Source organism: Solenopsis invicta, chromosome 1, assembly GCF_016802725.1.
Source record: "Solenopsis invicta isolate M01_SB chromosome 1, UNIL_Sinv_3.0, whole genome shotgun sequence".
Classification (NCBI taxonomy): domain Eukaryota; kingdom Metazoa; phylum Arthropoda; class Insecta; order Hymenoptera; family Formicidae; genus Solenopsis; species Solenopsis invicta.
This window is the reverse complement of record NC_052664.1, coordinates 24050630-24066774: the sequence shown is the minus strand read 5'-3', so window position 1 is coordinate 24066774 and position 16145 is coordinate 24050630. Positions and strand designations below refer to the sequence as shown.

Sequence of the window (16145 nt, the reverse complement as noted above, 5' to 3'; positions counted from 1 at the left end):
CAATTGTTAGTCGTTATGTATTGGCATATTAGCATTACTAAAAAACGACGGGCTAATAAACAAATAACTTCATAAGCAATTGTTAGAATATGTCACCTAGTAACAGAAATAATAGGAGTAGCCAAATTGTCGACAGTAGCCATAATACCTTCTCTCTTAAGAAAAAATTCCGTGAAAATTGATTAAAAAACTGAGCCTTAACTGATGGATAACTGGTCATCAGTTAACTGATAAACAAACTGTAATAATTGGAAATAAGTTTTTTATTAGTTACTGTGTTTTACCAGTTATTGATGAAAAACAACTGGTAATATATTAGAACTAGTTTTTTGTTAGTATTAATCAGTAACTGATATAAATCAGGTTTTATCAGTTACTGATTAATATAAAATTTGATAGAACTGGATAAATATTCGTCGAGATTTTTTATCAGTAACTGGTAAAACTTAGTAACTGATGAAAAACTTGTTTCAAATTACTACAGTACTTTTATCAGTTAACTAATGGTCAGTTATTCAGTTAGTGCTCAGTTAGTGCTCAGTTTTTGCATGAGTTTTCGCAAAATTTGTTCTTATATATTATCAATTACTATAACTATCAATCACATAATTGATGGTAATATCAGTTACAATTAAATTACCAGTTACTTATCAATTAGTGCTCAGTTTTTACGTTCTCTAGTTTAGCTATCAGTTTATTAATTAATTATATTTGAAAGATAACTCATTGAATTAAAAGAATTAAAAAAACCTTTATTGAAATATTTATGTGTATGTTTATATACACTACTCAAAAGAAAATAGGGAACACTTTCCAGACACCAAAAATTAGGCTATTTTCAAATGACTGTAACTCGGTGAAAAATCATCGTAGATAAAAAATAAAAAAAGCATTTTGAAGCTTGAAGATCCAACTTTAACGCTCTATCAGCAGATTTTCAAAATTCTTTTAACTTCCTTGTCTTATGCAGTAAAAAAGCACACCCTGTTTTGTTCCTTAAAATTTCGTATCTTTGACACTTTGCAGCTCGACCAACAAATTTTTTTCGAACAATTCAAGTAAAGCTTCATAAACTACAACATTTTGCCTATAAAATGCTTTTTTTAAAATTTCTCTACGATTTTTTTTGACCGAGTTACGCTACTTTGAAGCTAAACCTGCATTTTTTACAAATGATATCCGTACTCCGTGAAAAATCATCGTAGACAAAAAATCAAAAAACCATTTTAAAGCTCGAAGTTCCAGCTTTAACATGCTGTTAATGGTTTTCAAAAATTTTCTCAATTTCTTAGTACTATGCCCCAAAAAAGATACACTGTTTTTTCCTTAAAATAACGTATTTTTAACAGCCTGTAGCTCAATAAAAAAATTTTTCTCGACAAATCCAATGCAAGTGCCATAAAGTATGACATTTTCTCTACAAAATGCTTTTTTTAAAGTTTTCTCTACGATTTTTTTTGACCGAGTTACAAGACTTTGAAGATATACATTTTTTACAGTACATTTTTCCGAAAAATGACGTCTACCGCCGACATTAGCATTACCCAATGTGCACCACGTGGAGGTTGTCGGTCGGATTTTTGCACATCGTGTGTGTGTGTGTGAGTGTGTGTGTGTGTGTGTGTGTGTGTGTGTGTGTGTGTGTGTGTGTGTGTGTGTGTGTGTGTGTGTGTGTGTGTGTGTGTGTGTGTATGTATGTATCACAGCAGAGATAAGGACCCCGCAGTTCGTCACTTCTGCAGTATTTAATGACTCCAAACCCTCTCTGCTGTGTGTGTATGCGCTCGCGCGCATGAGAGTTCAATAGTGTGTATTTCCTCCTCTCTGATCAATTACTGCTTGCAAGCGTTCTCGCATATTTATACATCTTGCAATACGATCTTGCGGAATGTTGTGCTAAATTTCCGTTAAAATTTCTCCCAATTCTTCTAAATTTCGCGGCTGTTCCTCGCGACGCCTTAATCGTCGTTCCATTTCATCCCAAATGTGCTCGATTGGATTTAAGTCCGGGCTATTGGCAAGATGATTTAACAGTCTAGTTGCGTGTCGTTCAAAAAAACGTCGCGTTATATTCGCCGTATGAGGTCGAGCGTTGTCCTGCATAAAAATAAAGTTCCGACAGGTTCGATTTAATAGCAAAACGTGTGGTCGTAGAATATCGTTGATATAACGAACACCCGTCATTGCCGGAGGTGGCAGGATCATTAGATCACTTCGTCTTGTAAGTGATATACACCCCCACACCATCACGGAACCGCCGTTGTAGGATCGTATTGGCATAACGCAACGTCGATCATAGCGTTCATTTCGTCGATGCCAAGTACGTATACGAGCATCATTGCCATAAAGGCAAAAACATGATTCGTCGGAGAAATATACATTTCTCCAATCCTGTGAACTGTAAACATATAGTCGTCTTAGTCTAAAAAAAATCTCTTTTTAGACAAAGATGACCATATGTAAACATTGCATGCACAATACAATAAAATTTTGTTTAGTACGCCGGCGATTCTCGCAGTGTGATAAGCGACACGGAATTTTCAAAATGCCGCGTAGACATTTATCGGCCGTAGAAGTTGCACGCATAATTGCGCTTTTGCAACAAGGTTTTAGTATGCGTTATGTGGCGCAAGATATTGGTGCATCTGTGTCCGTAGTGAGTAGAGCTTGGTTACGATATCAAGACACGGGAAATTACACGAGACGTGAAGGTAGTGGTCGTTCTCGATTAACGACAAATAGACAAGATCGAGCCATTGTTTGTTATGCATTAGAAAGACGAATAATTACCGCAAGAAACATTCGTAATGACATTCATTTGCGCCATGTGTGCGAACAAACAATTCGCAACCGTTTGAGAGAAGCCGGTCTTCGTTCTCGTGTTCGTGCACAAGTACCAAGACTCACACTCGTACATCGCCAAGTACGTTATCAATTTGCGCGCGATCACATAAATTGGACCGCTAGGGATTGGAGAAATGTATATTTCTCCGACGAATCACGTTTTTGCCTTTATGGCAATGATGCTCGTATACGTACTTGGCATCGACGAAATGAACGCTATGATCGACGTTGCGTTATGCCAATACGATCCTACAACGGCGGTTCCGTGATGGTGTGGGGGTGTATATCACTTACAAGACGAAGTGATCTAGTGATCCTGCCACCTCCGGCAATGACGGGTGTTCGTTATATCAACGATATTCTACGACCACACGTTTTGCTATTAAATCGAACCTGTCGGAACTTTATTTTTATGCAGGACAACGCTCGACCTCATACGGCGAATATAACGCGACGTTTTTTTCAACGACACGCAATTAGACTGTTAAATCATCCCGCCAATAGCCCGGACTTAAATCCAATCGAGCACATTTGGGATGAAATGGAACGACGATTAAGGCGTCGCGAGGAACAGCCGCGAAATTTAGAAGAATTGGGAGAAATTTTAACGGAAATTTGGCACAACATTCCGCAAGATCGTATTGTAAGATGTATAAATATGCGAGAACGCTTGCAAGCAGTAATTGATCAGAGAGGAGGAAATACACACTATTGAACTCTCATGCGCGCGAGCGCATACACACACAGCAGAGAGGGTTTGGAGTCATTAAATACTGCAGAAGTGACGAACTGCGGGGTCCTTATCTCTGCTGTGATACATACATACATACACACACACACACACACACACACACACACACACACACACACACACACACACACACACACACTCACACACACACACACGATGTGCAAAAATCCGACCGACAACCTCCACGTGGTGCACATTGGGTAATGCTAATGTCGGCGGTAGACGTCATTTTTCGGAAAAATGTACTGTAAAAAATGTATATCTTCAAAGTCTTGTAACTCGGTCAAAAAAAATCGTAGAGAAAACTTTAAAAAAAGCATTTTGTAGAGAAAATGTCATACTTTATGGCACTTGCATTGGATTTGTCGAGAAAAATTTTTTTATTGAGCTACAGGCTGTTAAAAATACGTTATTTTAAGGAAAAAACAGTGTATCTTTTTTGGGGCATAGTACTAAGAAATTGAGAAAATTTTTGAAAACCATTAACAGCATGTTAAAGCTGGAACTTCGAGCTTTAAAATGGTTTTTTGATTTTTTGTCTACGATGATTTTTCACGGAGTACGGATATCATTTGTAAAAAATGCAGGTTTAGCTTCAAAGTAGCGTAACTCGGTCAAAAAAAATCGTAGAGAAATTTTAAAAAAAGTATTTTGTAGGCAAAATGTTGTAGTTTATGAAGCTTTACTTGAATTGTTCGAAAAAAATTTGTTGGTCGAGCTGCAAAGTGTCAAAAATACGAAATTTTAAGGAACAAAACAGGGTGTGCTTTTTTACTGCATAAGACAAGGAAGTTAAAAGAATTTTGAAAATCTGCTGATAGAGCGTTAAAGTTGGATCTTCAAGCTTCAAAATGCTTTTTTTATTTTTTATCTACGATGATTTTTCACCGAGTTACAGTCATTTGAAAATAGCCTAATTTTTGGTGTCTGGAAAGTGTTCCCTATTTTCTTTTGAGTAGTGTATATTTGCACATTTTTATATATTTGCATTTAGACGAACAATTAAAGATTTAATTTATCTCTTTCAACGCAATTAACAGGTGGTATATAATACAAACACCATTACAATATGAAACAGATACACACTTTTCTCCTAATTTGGTAGGTTTTCGAGATAAAAGACTCTTATAGATGCTTCTTAGCATATTATACATTAATTATCAATTTAATGTGATATATAATCTTTCTGCCTTAATGGCTACGTTTTAAAACTAATAATGACAGAACACTGTTCGGAGAACAAGAAAATGTATATAAAATCATATATAAATTATTATTTGATTACTAAGATCCGCTATGATTGTTCGTCTCTTCTCGATTTTAATCCTGCAATGGTACACACGAGCCTTTCATGTCTAATGATTCTTATTTTTCATATATCTGTACACCTGGTCTCTTATACCTTTCTACATAACAAAATAATTTTGTAGAGACCTTAAAAAATGCATGTGAATTTAAATAGAATTTTTCTAACATTTTAAGAGTTTCAAAATTAGGTTAGCCCTAATGACCCATGTCACGTACATCATGCTACTTTCAATTACTGAAAATATGTCACTGCAGGGTAATTATGTTATACACTTCACGGTTTTATGTATCTATGTAAAATCTTATATATGTTTATAAGGTTGAAAAACTAAACGTACATAGTTTTGTACAATATTTAACATGCAGCAAACATATTGAAAATACAATCTACAGTAATTTGACAATTTTTTTTTACAGTAAGGGAGAGGAGGGTAAATAGTGACGAATTTTTTTCTCTTTCTCCTGCAAGCAGATTTTAAGTTTTTAAGATATAATTTTTTACTAAACAGATACTTTTCACCTTAAAATATATGAAAAAGTTCATTGGAGATTGCATAAGTCATATATAAGAGTTAATTTTTCATAAAAATTCAAGTCTACATTTGTCACTATTAGCCCTTAATGTGGGGCAAATAGTGACACCCTAGGGGGCAAATGGTGACAATTACAAAAGATCATAGTTTTTAATACCTATTCAGTCTTCGTTTTGACGTTTTGATTAAATAAAATAAAAACTTAAGTTCTTTGTTATATGCAAGAATTTTATATATTGATAGTATTGATACATAATATGTGTAAATATATGTACCATTTGTTGATGCATTTAGTTTTTAACAAAGTTTTTACAGCTAAATTTATATATATTTTTTAAATTTTAGTAAAAAGTTTAAATGTTTTAAAAGGATTATTAAATAAAAATAATTATACATATTTATTGCATTTATTTCAAAATTAAAAACTAAAATAAACAAATCTTTGGCTGCTCTTTGTATAACTAAACTAATTTTATATATCATTTTTACCTTACTTAATAATCGGTAAGGCGCTCATCATAGGCAACTCACCAACTTGTAGATTATTAGTAAGATCACGGGCGGGCTAAATCTTACAATTAGTTAAAATCATAGGGTTCCATCGAATCCTATCTAAAATAGAAATTTATTTTCTTGAAAGTTAATTTCTAGAATATGTATAATTCTTATCGCAATTTATTCCTCTCAGAATTATTCTCTCTAAATTTAATTTATTTAAAAATTATTTTTCTCGTAATTTAATTCCTTCAAACTTATTTCTCTAAAAATGTTCTCTTCTAATTTATTTTCTTAAAATTTAAAATCAAAATTCAAAAATCTATTTCTAAATTCCAATTATTAAAATCTACAAGCCATCTTCCTGAATATCTACTTTCTTTAAATAAATTTGTGTTAAATTTAACACATTCTGCATGTTCCAAACGGTCCACCCAAATTTTTATGTTAATTTTACATAAGGCAAATATGTTAGTCAATCGCGTAAATATTTATTAATAAATTAACACAAAAAACGTAACACTATCACATAATTTTGCAAACATATTTAGTGTCCCGTAGACACATTTATAATGTAAAATTTAAGTAAAATAGTATGATGTTTTTATATTTTATGAAAATAGTTGTTTTATATATTGATAAAATCAAAACGTAAAATTAACACAAATATCATGTAAAAATTTGACACAAAATAAAACATTTGATACAATTTAAAATTAAATTTTGTTAAATTAACATATTTGTAATGTTAAATTTTAATGAAACAATATGTTACTGTTACATATTTTAAAAGTAATTATTCAATATGTTGATAAAATTAAAATATAAAATTAAAGATACATAAATGTTAAGAATTATGTATCTATACATAGAAAAAATGTTAATGTTATTTTCTTTCAATGTTAAATATTATTAATTAACTAAAGTATTATAAAATATTATTAAAAAACAACAAATTAATAAATAAACAAAATTTTATTTGATATTTTTATTACATATTCATTAATATTACAGAAAACGTTTAGTTATAATAATATTATCTTTTTCTGATATTTCATAAATTTCCCAACTTTTTGTGTATGGTAAATTGGCTACATTCATTAAAAACAAAATACATTTATTAGCAATAAGATATCTTAAATTTAATGGAGATGTACCTATATAATATTCTAACTCTCACACAAAATAAATACTTTTGAATATACTGAAAACAAAATTTTTATTTGACTAAAGTTAGCTTTAACTCTCACAATAGCTTACAAAGTCTCACTTTATCCTTCATTAGCTCTCGGGAGTGTAATACAAGAATCGCACACGGGTACGACTGTGCGAACGATTACATCCGTTCACTATCAAGTGATCTACAGACGGACTGACTGTCCTACGAGACGGTAAAACGCTCGTTTTGGAGATTCTGGTATACTCCGATGAAATTCATAACAATCGATCACGTGATAGGTCAACACAGCGTCGCTGAGCAGATTCAAGAATCTCGCAAATACGAAGTACATAAATGTGATTACATTTTCAACGAATATCTATATATTTTGTATACGTGCCCGAAGAAGAACAATTAAATATTTCTTTTATGTACGTAACAAATATGGTTTATTTTATACACACTTATTTTATTTAAACAAATCATTTTTAATTAAATCTAACTTAATAATTATAAAATTTAATTTCTTCAACATTGTTGTTTTATCAAATTAACAACTATTTGATTAGTATAACAAAAACATTAATTAAATGAAACAGTTTCACAAGATTATAAGGTTTCAAATTATACAATTTTGTTAATTATTAAATGCATATTTAACTTAACAGTATATAATTTAAATTAATCTCCAAATTGAAACAACTAAATAATTTTGTTGCTGAATTTAAATGAATTATCACTCTTTCTCTCTCTCTCTCTTGTTGTAGTAATGAAATTATAATCTTTTGGAATAAGTTGCAATGTTGAATCAATCGTACTTATGTGACATTGATTCAACATAAAGTTTATTGTGTTCATGCAGCTTCCTTATTAAAATCAAATAATCGTTTAGTTGTATAGAATAAAATATTTAGTTGAAGCAATAAATAAACAAGATATACGATTGAAATGGTTTAGTCAAAACAACTAATATTTATTCTATGCAACTAATCGATTATTTGGATTAAACGAGGAAACTTTAACATAACAATATTTATATTGAATCAATTCTATATATGTGATTGGTTTAATATTGCCGCTTATTTTAATTGAATATAATTTGATTAGTAAAACAAGATCTTAGTTCATTTAATTAAACACGGCAACCAAATTATTTCATTGTCTTAAATTGCAGATATTAATTGGATTTACTACAATGTATTTGAGTCAGATATTTTAATATTTGAACTAAGCAATTTATAACCAATTAAACGCATTTAGTTCACTTAACATCTTTTTTCTCAGAGTAAGCATAAATTTATACCAAGAATTTTCTAAAAGATAAGTACAAGGTTAAATACGATCCTTTGTACTTTGCTGCTGATTTTACGTTCGTTCCCGGTTTATACTGCGTGACTCTAATTAAAATCAAGTCACCTTCTTTATACTTATCGTTAGTATTAACTTTTTATTCCCTCTATTAATAATATTATAAGATATTATTCATAATATATTTAATTACAAAAAATGTTACCCATAAATTATATACATGTATTAATTTAAATAAAAGTACACTTTTATAAGTATACTTTAGATATACATATATAATATTAAACATAGTAAATGGCACATTCAAAAATTTTTTACGATCTTAGACTATATATAGTGTCGTTCCTAAAACCGAGCGTCGCGCGTTATGATAACATAGCAATGAAATGAGGAATAAAAACGGTAATCATAGGTATGAACACCGATAAACATTTTAATTTCAAGCCTAAAAGTACAAATCCAAAATAACTCTGTTTTAAATAAATAAATTGTTATTAATAAATATATACTAAAAAAATTATCATTTTTTGTAATAAATTTGTTTGCACAAAGTTTGGTTCTATTTTTGCAGATCGAGAATAAAAGAAGGTCCATTCGAGTCTTCTACAGCAAGATGTCTACTCAGTTTGAAAGTGTCAACGGTCCTAAGACGCGAGAGTCCGCGATTGAAAATGAAGTACCATATTCTGAAAGTGATATTGCTATTACGGGAATATCAGGTAATTGTCGATTATAGTAAGACTTGCCGAATCGCTATACGCCGAGAGCGTAAAGCCGGGGTCCCACAGCACGTGGCTCGCTAAGGCTCGTCTAGGCTCGTCACAAGCTCGGCGAGCCGATTGGTAAAAAATAGGCTACAACCGTGGTCGCACGTCGCGTAGAGACTCGCCGAGCCATATATAGCGAGCCATAACAGATTTTGGCTCGGCGAGCCTCAACGCGCCATGGAAACATGGTGGCCCGTTATCGTTCGAGATAAATCGTGACTGGCTTGTGGCGCGTCGTATGCACAGACTGTCGGTAGCTGTTCACGAGTCAAAGAGTTCGCGGCTGACACGAGATAAAAACAAGCGCAGCATTGTTAGGCCACATTTCCCCATTGCATAAACGTGTCGAATCTTGTTCGATATTGATAGATCGTATACACTATGGAGTGGTGTAATGAGAAAATTATTGATTTTTTGCAATTATATGAAAAAGAAGATTTATTATGGAATCCAAAACATCCACTATACAAAGATCGAAATGCAATGAATGATTCATGGAAAAGAATAGTAGAAAATATAAACATTTCGGTGATGGAAATAAAAAAAAAAGATAATTTGTTAGCAACCTATAGAAAAATACATAAAAAAGTTCAGGCTTCAAAAAAAAAAACTGGAAGTAAACGTTCGGAAATTTTTAAACTATCTTGGTTCGCATATGATATCATGGAAAATATTACTAAATTATATTAAATATTTATTCAAATAGTACTAATTAAATATAAATTCAATGTATAAATATATATTTATTTAATACAAGAATCACTAATTTAAGTATTACTTTTTCTTAGAGTAAGTATTTTTGTACTATAAGTAAATATTTTATTAGTAGTATTTGAATAAACATTTATAAAAATGTATGAAATTTTTCTCACATAAATATATAGCGCGCCAAGTGACTTGGCTCGTCCACAAGTCCATTGATTCGTGCACTTACCGACAATCTTCGAAAACGAAGCTTTCCGAGCCACGGACCGCGAATGACAACGAGCCACCCCAAGGGGGTAACCACTAGCTAAAATGTTGTCCCACAAATTACATGATTTCATATGATTTTATTACGATTTCTGGTGATTTCTCCGATTTTATGATTACATCTAATTGCAAAATGATTACACGGGGATTTGTAAGGATTTTATTATTATTTTATATGATTTCATCTAATTACAAATGATTTCATAAAGATTTCATAATGATTTCGGGGACTGTCCCACGATTACATGAAGTGGTTACCCCCTCGGAAATTCCAAAAGGGTTTAATGGAACGTTTGCATGAAATAACGACTTTATCCATTCGTTATCCCGTGTTATTCGAGTTTCTTGCATATTGCTTCTCTTATAAAGTCACCTCGTAATAATCGTCAACGAGCAGAAGTTTGCTCGTGCACCGTCAATTGGCAAATAGTTCTGTTTGCAGTTGTTTGTCATGCTGACTCTGATGCTTGGCGGCGCGCTTTTTTCTAATTCCATGTGCGTGTGCATAAGTATACATTTTATGTACCGAGAACTCTCTTCTTCTCTCTCCGTTCCATTATTTTTTGTTGTGAGATGATCTTTGACCTCTCTAGCTGATAACCCCATCCGATGTTCCATGAATCAGAACACTTGTTTCTTTGAGTATATCAATATCTGCTTCTGGTTAAAGAGGTGCCGATCGACGTTTAAATTTAGCCCCACGATTTTAAAAAGAGCCGAAGATCAGTACAGTAAGACGCTCGGTGTATCGTGGAAGTATCGAAAATGACACGCAAGGTTTTAGTTATTTCTTCGTCGCTCTCTATCTCATTTACACAGCTGTGTTTTCTTCCGCGGTATATGGTGGAGTAGTTTGCTTACAAGTGACTTTTATCGATACAGTTATTTTAATTTAATTTTTTTTACACAAGAGAAATTATAATTAAAATCATAATCTAAGTGTGATGTAGATTGGAGTAAAAAGAATATGGCAAATTTGGCATCGTCAAAAGTATCGATGTTTTACTTTATCTAATATTTTGTACGAAAATACGAATTTACAATGCAATACTTTTAGGTCGATATTTATAGTAGTAAATAATTTTTAATCTTTGATTAATTAATTACAGATTTATTCATAAATTTGTTACATTTTTTTCTTTCAATCAAAGATTGAAAATCATTTATGACTATGAATATTGGCCTTAGACTTCTCACTTTTTCCAAGATTGATAGAGCTAAGAAACTCATTTACTTTTAAATTAATAATTTTGTTAATGAATTGTCTTGCAAATAAATCGAGTCAATTAAAGATTGAATTTAATATATATTTATTTGTCACACACTATGGCCAATCTTACATTGCTGTCGCTAATTGTACATATTGTCGAGGTTTTCTCGTTCGCTTCTCAAGGACAACGACAACGACTGATCAACGCGTGCACAAAATTCTTTTCTTACTCTTTCAATCGTATTTACATGCTATTCAAATTTTTCGACACAGTCAAAATTTGTTAATTTTAATGTAGTCTCATTCTATGAGCGAAATGTTATACATCCCGCCCACCAATTAATGCTAATTAATTAATACAAAAAACCTTTTTTACAATTGTCATCGTTGCTGTCAGAATCTGGAAGCTTACATAATTTAGTTAGCGACCTTTTATACATTCCGGTTGCGGTTTTTAATGTGACAACTCGAACCTTGTCATCTATGCCCTTATGGATTTCAATTACCCTACCTAATTTCCATTTTAACAGTAGTGAATTATTATCTTGTGTTAATACAACGTCATTGATTGCTAAGTTAGATTTTTCGACCCCCCATTTCACCTTGCCTTGTAATGATGTTAAATATTCGATACTCCATCGCTTCCAGAAATCCTGCGTAATTTTTTGTAATAATTGCCAACGATCAAGCCGGTTGATTTAAACGCTGGACAAGTCATTGTCTGGAAGACTTGTTAACGGCTCTCCGATGAGAAAATGGCTGGGTGTACGTGGTTGCAGGTCTTCAGGTGTGGAAGGCAGTTGGCAAATTGGACGCGAATTCAAGCATGCTTCTATTTGAATTAAAATTGTATTTAATTCTTCAAAGGTCAAAAATGTGTTGCCAATTATTCGTTTTAAATGAAACTTACAAGATTTGACTCCTGCCTCCCACAGCCCACCCATGTGAGGTGATGAAGGTGGAATAAATTTCCAATAAATGCGATTGGGCACAAAAAATTTATCGTTTATTTCTCGCTTATTTATCGTTAATTAAGAAATGCATCTCGCTGAGCTCATTTTTCGCTCCGACGTAATTCGTCGCGTTATCGCTAAAAAAGCGTTGAGGGCAACCCCGCCGACCCACAAATCGTCTAAGTGCAGCAAAAAATAATGTCGAACCGAGGTCGTTAACTAATTCGAGGTGTATTGCCTTTGTCGCAAGACAGATAAACAGTGATATATATGACTTATTGGTCTTCCTACCACGTCCGCGATTTACTAATGATCTGATAGGGCCAGCAAAATCCACGCCAGTTACGAGAAACGGGCGTCCCGGAGTGACACGATCTGCGGGTAATTGTCCCATTATCTGCGATAATGTTTTCGGCTTATTTCGAAAACAAATCACATCCATGAGCAATCCTTCTAGCGATGCCCCTCCCTCCGAGCGGCCAGTAATTCTCACGAATAGCGTATAATAGATTTTGCGGACCGGCATGTAATAATCTATGATGTCCTCGCTTAATTAATAATCGTGTAAAATTGCTGTCTGAAGGCAACAAAATATGATGTTTTTTCTCAAATGATGAGACCGCGTTTTAAATTCTGCCGCCCGCCCTGAGAACACTTTTTTTTGTCCAGAAATGGACTAAATTGCGACAACTTACTTGTTGCATTAACATGACCTTTTGCTTGTATGGCTGCTATCTCACTGGCAAAATGAGCCCTTTGCGTAGCTTTAATTAGTAATTGATGTGCCTTACCGATTTCTTCCACTGACAAATAATTGAAATTTCGATTTACTTTACTTAATTTTGCATTCTGACTAAATTGCAAAATCCATGCTAAAATGCGCTCGATCTTTGAGAGCGAAGAATAATTATTTATTAACGTTTGAATTAAATTGTTTGAAGTATTAACGCTTAAGTTTGTTCGTGAATTTGGCCGTTGTTCGGCTTCAATTTGATTTATCTCTGATTGTGACAATTCAGTCAATACCGATTGTAACTCATTTTGCGAGCAATCATCACACTTCGCTAGCCAATCGGGACTCTCCCACCATAATCTACTTTGTATTAGATTTTTCATACTTGTGCCTCTTGATATTAAGTCGGCTGGGTTGTCCTCGCTTCGGACATAACGCCAATGATTCGACGAGAGAGTTGACCGAATTTCGGCTGTTCTGTTTGATACAAATATTTTTTGACGCGATGGACTGCAGGCGATCCATGCCAACGCCACCGTGGAATCGCTCCATGCATATATTTCGTCAAAATTGATTTTAAGAGCTTCCCTTTTTAATAATCTAGCTAAAACAATGGCTCCACATAGCTCTAACTTCGGCAATGTAATGGTTTTATTTTTAATTGGCGCTACTCGTGACTTTGAGCACAACAATCTTGAACTATAATTATTTTTGTTATCAATTGTTTGTAAATAGATGTATGCTCCGTACGCTTTCAACGAGGCATCGCAAAATGCATGCAGATAAAATCGAATCGCATTAGAATGTGAGATGACTCTTCGAGGGATCCGAATCGTGTGGATTTCCTTGAGATCACCCACATAAGCATTCCAATGCCTGTTGCAAATCGTGCGTTAACGGATCATCCCATTCCAAATTTGCCGCCTATGTCTCTTGCATGATAAATGTTGCGCGAATTAAAATTGGACTAACTAAGCCTGTGAATCGAATAATTTTGAAATTGCTGATAAAATTTTGCGTTTTGTTTTTACTGAATTCGTTATTGGTTAAAATGTAAATTGAAATGTATCTAGCTCTGGGTGCCAGTTTAAGCCTAATGTCTTAACTAAGCCCATATTAATTGTAACCGTTGAATTTTCAACTTGATCAGCATTCTCGAATTCACTCAGAATTTTCTTGCAATTTGAATGCCATTTATGAGCCTTAAATCCCCCGCTATTTAATAGTTTTATTAATTACGAAATTAAATTAATTGCTTTAGCCTCACATTCAACTCCGATAAGGATATAAATCGACATATAAATCGTTTAATAAAACCTTAGACGCTTGACCGACCTCCTCGCCGGCGCCACTAGCTAAATATCGAACGCAACGTATCGCTAAAAATGGAGCGCACGCTAAGCCGTATGTTACGGTGTTTAATTCAAATTCCTTTATCGGTTCATTCGGAGAAAATCGCCATAAAATTTTGAAATTTTTGTTCTGAATATTTTATCTGCGTTGCTCAATCGGCTGTTAGATAACGACCTAAGTCTGGAGCGTAATGTAAATGTACTACCAGACAATCATACTGTGGAAATGTGTAATTTATTAAATGGAGACTGAAAATGTGTCACGATATATTTTTTCTCTCATACGTATATATGAGAGAAAAATATACAGATGGCACATTGTCAGTCTCCATTTAATAAAGTTTATATAATTAAACGTTATTCAGTTTCTATTTGATTATCATGTCTGGTACTGAATTCACATTACGTTTTAAATTTATGTCGTTATTTAACAGTAGATTGAACAGAACAGATAAAATATTTTTAATCCAATTTGTTCTTTTATTTCTATATAAGGTACATTATATTACATTGATAAAAAAATTAAGCTTACTTTGGTTTTTAGTAAATTGTTAATTTAAAAGTATTAAATAAGTTTTTTTGCTGTACCAATCTTGTAAATATAAATAAATATAAATACCATATAAATGCGCTGGTTGAAGTTTGGAACGTTTCTGGAGCAATTTTTTAAAAATTATTTTTTACGATTCTACTTTGTCAAACAATGACTGTTAAGTGCTATAAACTGTGCTAAAATCATAATGATTACGCATGATTTCCATTGATTACACAAAAGCCCAAAATGATTTCTGCTGATTACATATGATTTCATTATAATTTCTGGTGATTTCATATGATTTCATTATGATTTCTAATGATTTCATATGATTTCGTTATGATTTCTGATGATTTTATATGATTTTATTATAATTTCTGATTTCATGATTACATTTGATTGCAAAATGATCACACGAAGATTTCGTAAGAATTTTATAATGATTTTATATCATTTTATCTGATTACAAATGATTTCGTAAAGATTTCATAATGATTTCGGGGACACTGTCCTATGATTACATGAAGTGGTTATCCCCTCGAGCCACCCTGTTCCTACGCGCGTATAGGCTAGTCGAGCCAAGGCGAGCCTTGGCGAGCCACGCGCCGTTGGACCTCGCTTCAACGAACAAACCAAATAAACACTTTTTCCAGGTCGTTTACCCGAGTCATCTACTATCGAAGAGTTTAAAGAGAATCTCATGAAAGGAATAGACATGGTCACCGATGACGAGCGCCGTTGGCCTACGGGCCTTTACGGGCTACCAGCAAGATTTGCCAAAATAAAGGATCTCAGCAGCTTTGATGCCACTTTTTTTGGAGTTCATCCTAAACAAGCAAATGTTATGGATCCGCAGCTTCGTTTAATGCTCGAAGCAACATACGAAGCTATAATTGATGCTGGTATCAATCCTACAACCGTGAGAGGATCGCGTACCGGTGTATTTGTAGGAATATGTAACTCGGAATCGGAAGAATTTGGGATGAGGGACCCAGAGGCCATAAATGGTTTGTATATTATGAAATATAATGCCAAAATATTTTCTCATGATCAGTTTATAATTACTTTTATTTTTCTATCTATAAAAGTCTAGTTAAAGAAACAATTTCTTCAATGAAACATAACTTTTATTTGAGTGTACGTGTAATAATTGTTGTTTATATTTGTATATTTATTATAAATATCTTATGGCATGAGAGAAGATGGCATGATTTGATAAAAATAA

General features: G+C 33.0%; 1 protein-coding gene across 4 annotated transcripts in view; it reads left to right on the top strand.

Moving 5' to 3' along the window:
• Window positions 1-16145, top strand: part of LOC113006269 (fatty acid synthase) — a 50446-nt gene that overhangs the window by 27528 nt on the left and 6773 nt on the right. For 2 of the 4 annotated variants that reach the window (XM_039446691.1, XM_039446687.1), the window contains 2 exons: window positions 8970-9117; window positions 15574-15927. In XM_039446691.1, the coding sequence (XP_039302625.1) occupies window positions 9012-9117; window positions 15574-15927 (460 nt within the window). In that variant the 5' untranslated portion in view covers window positions 8970-9011. Of the gene's footprint in view, window positions 1-8504; window positions 8523-8791; window positions 8811-8969; window positions 9118-15573; window positions 15928-16145 lie in introns of those variants that run through there. The other 2 variants (XM_039446693.1, XM_039446690.1) reach the window with 2 other exon arrangements.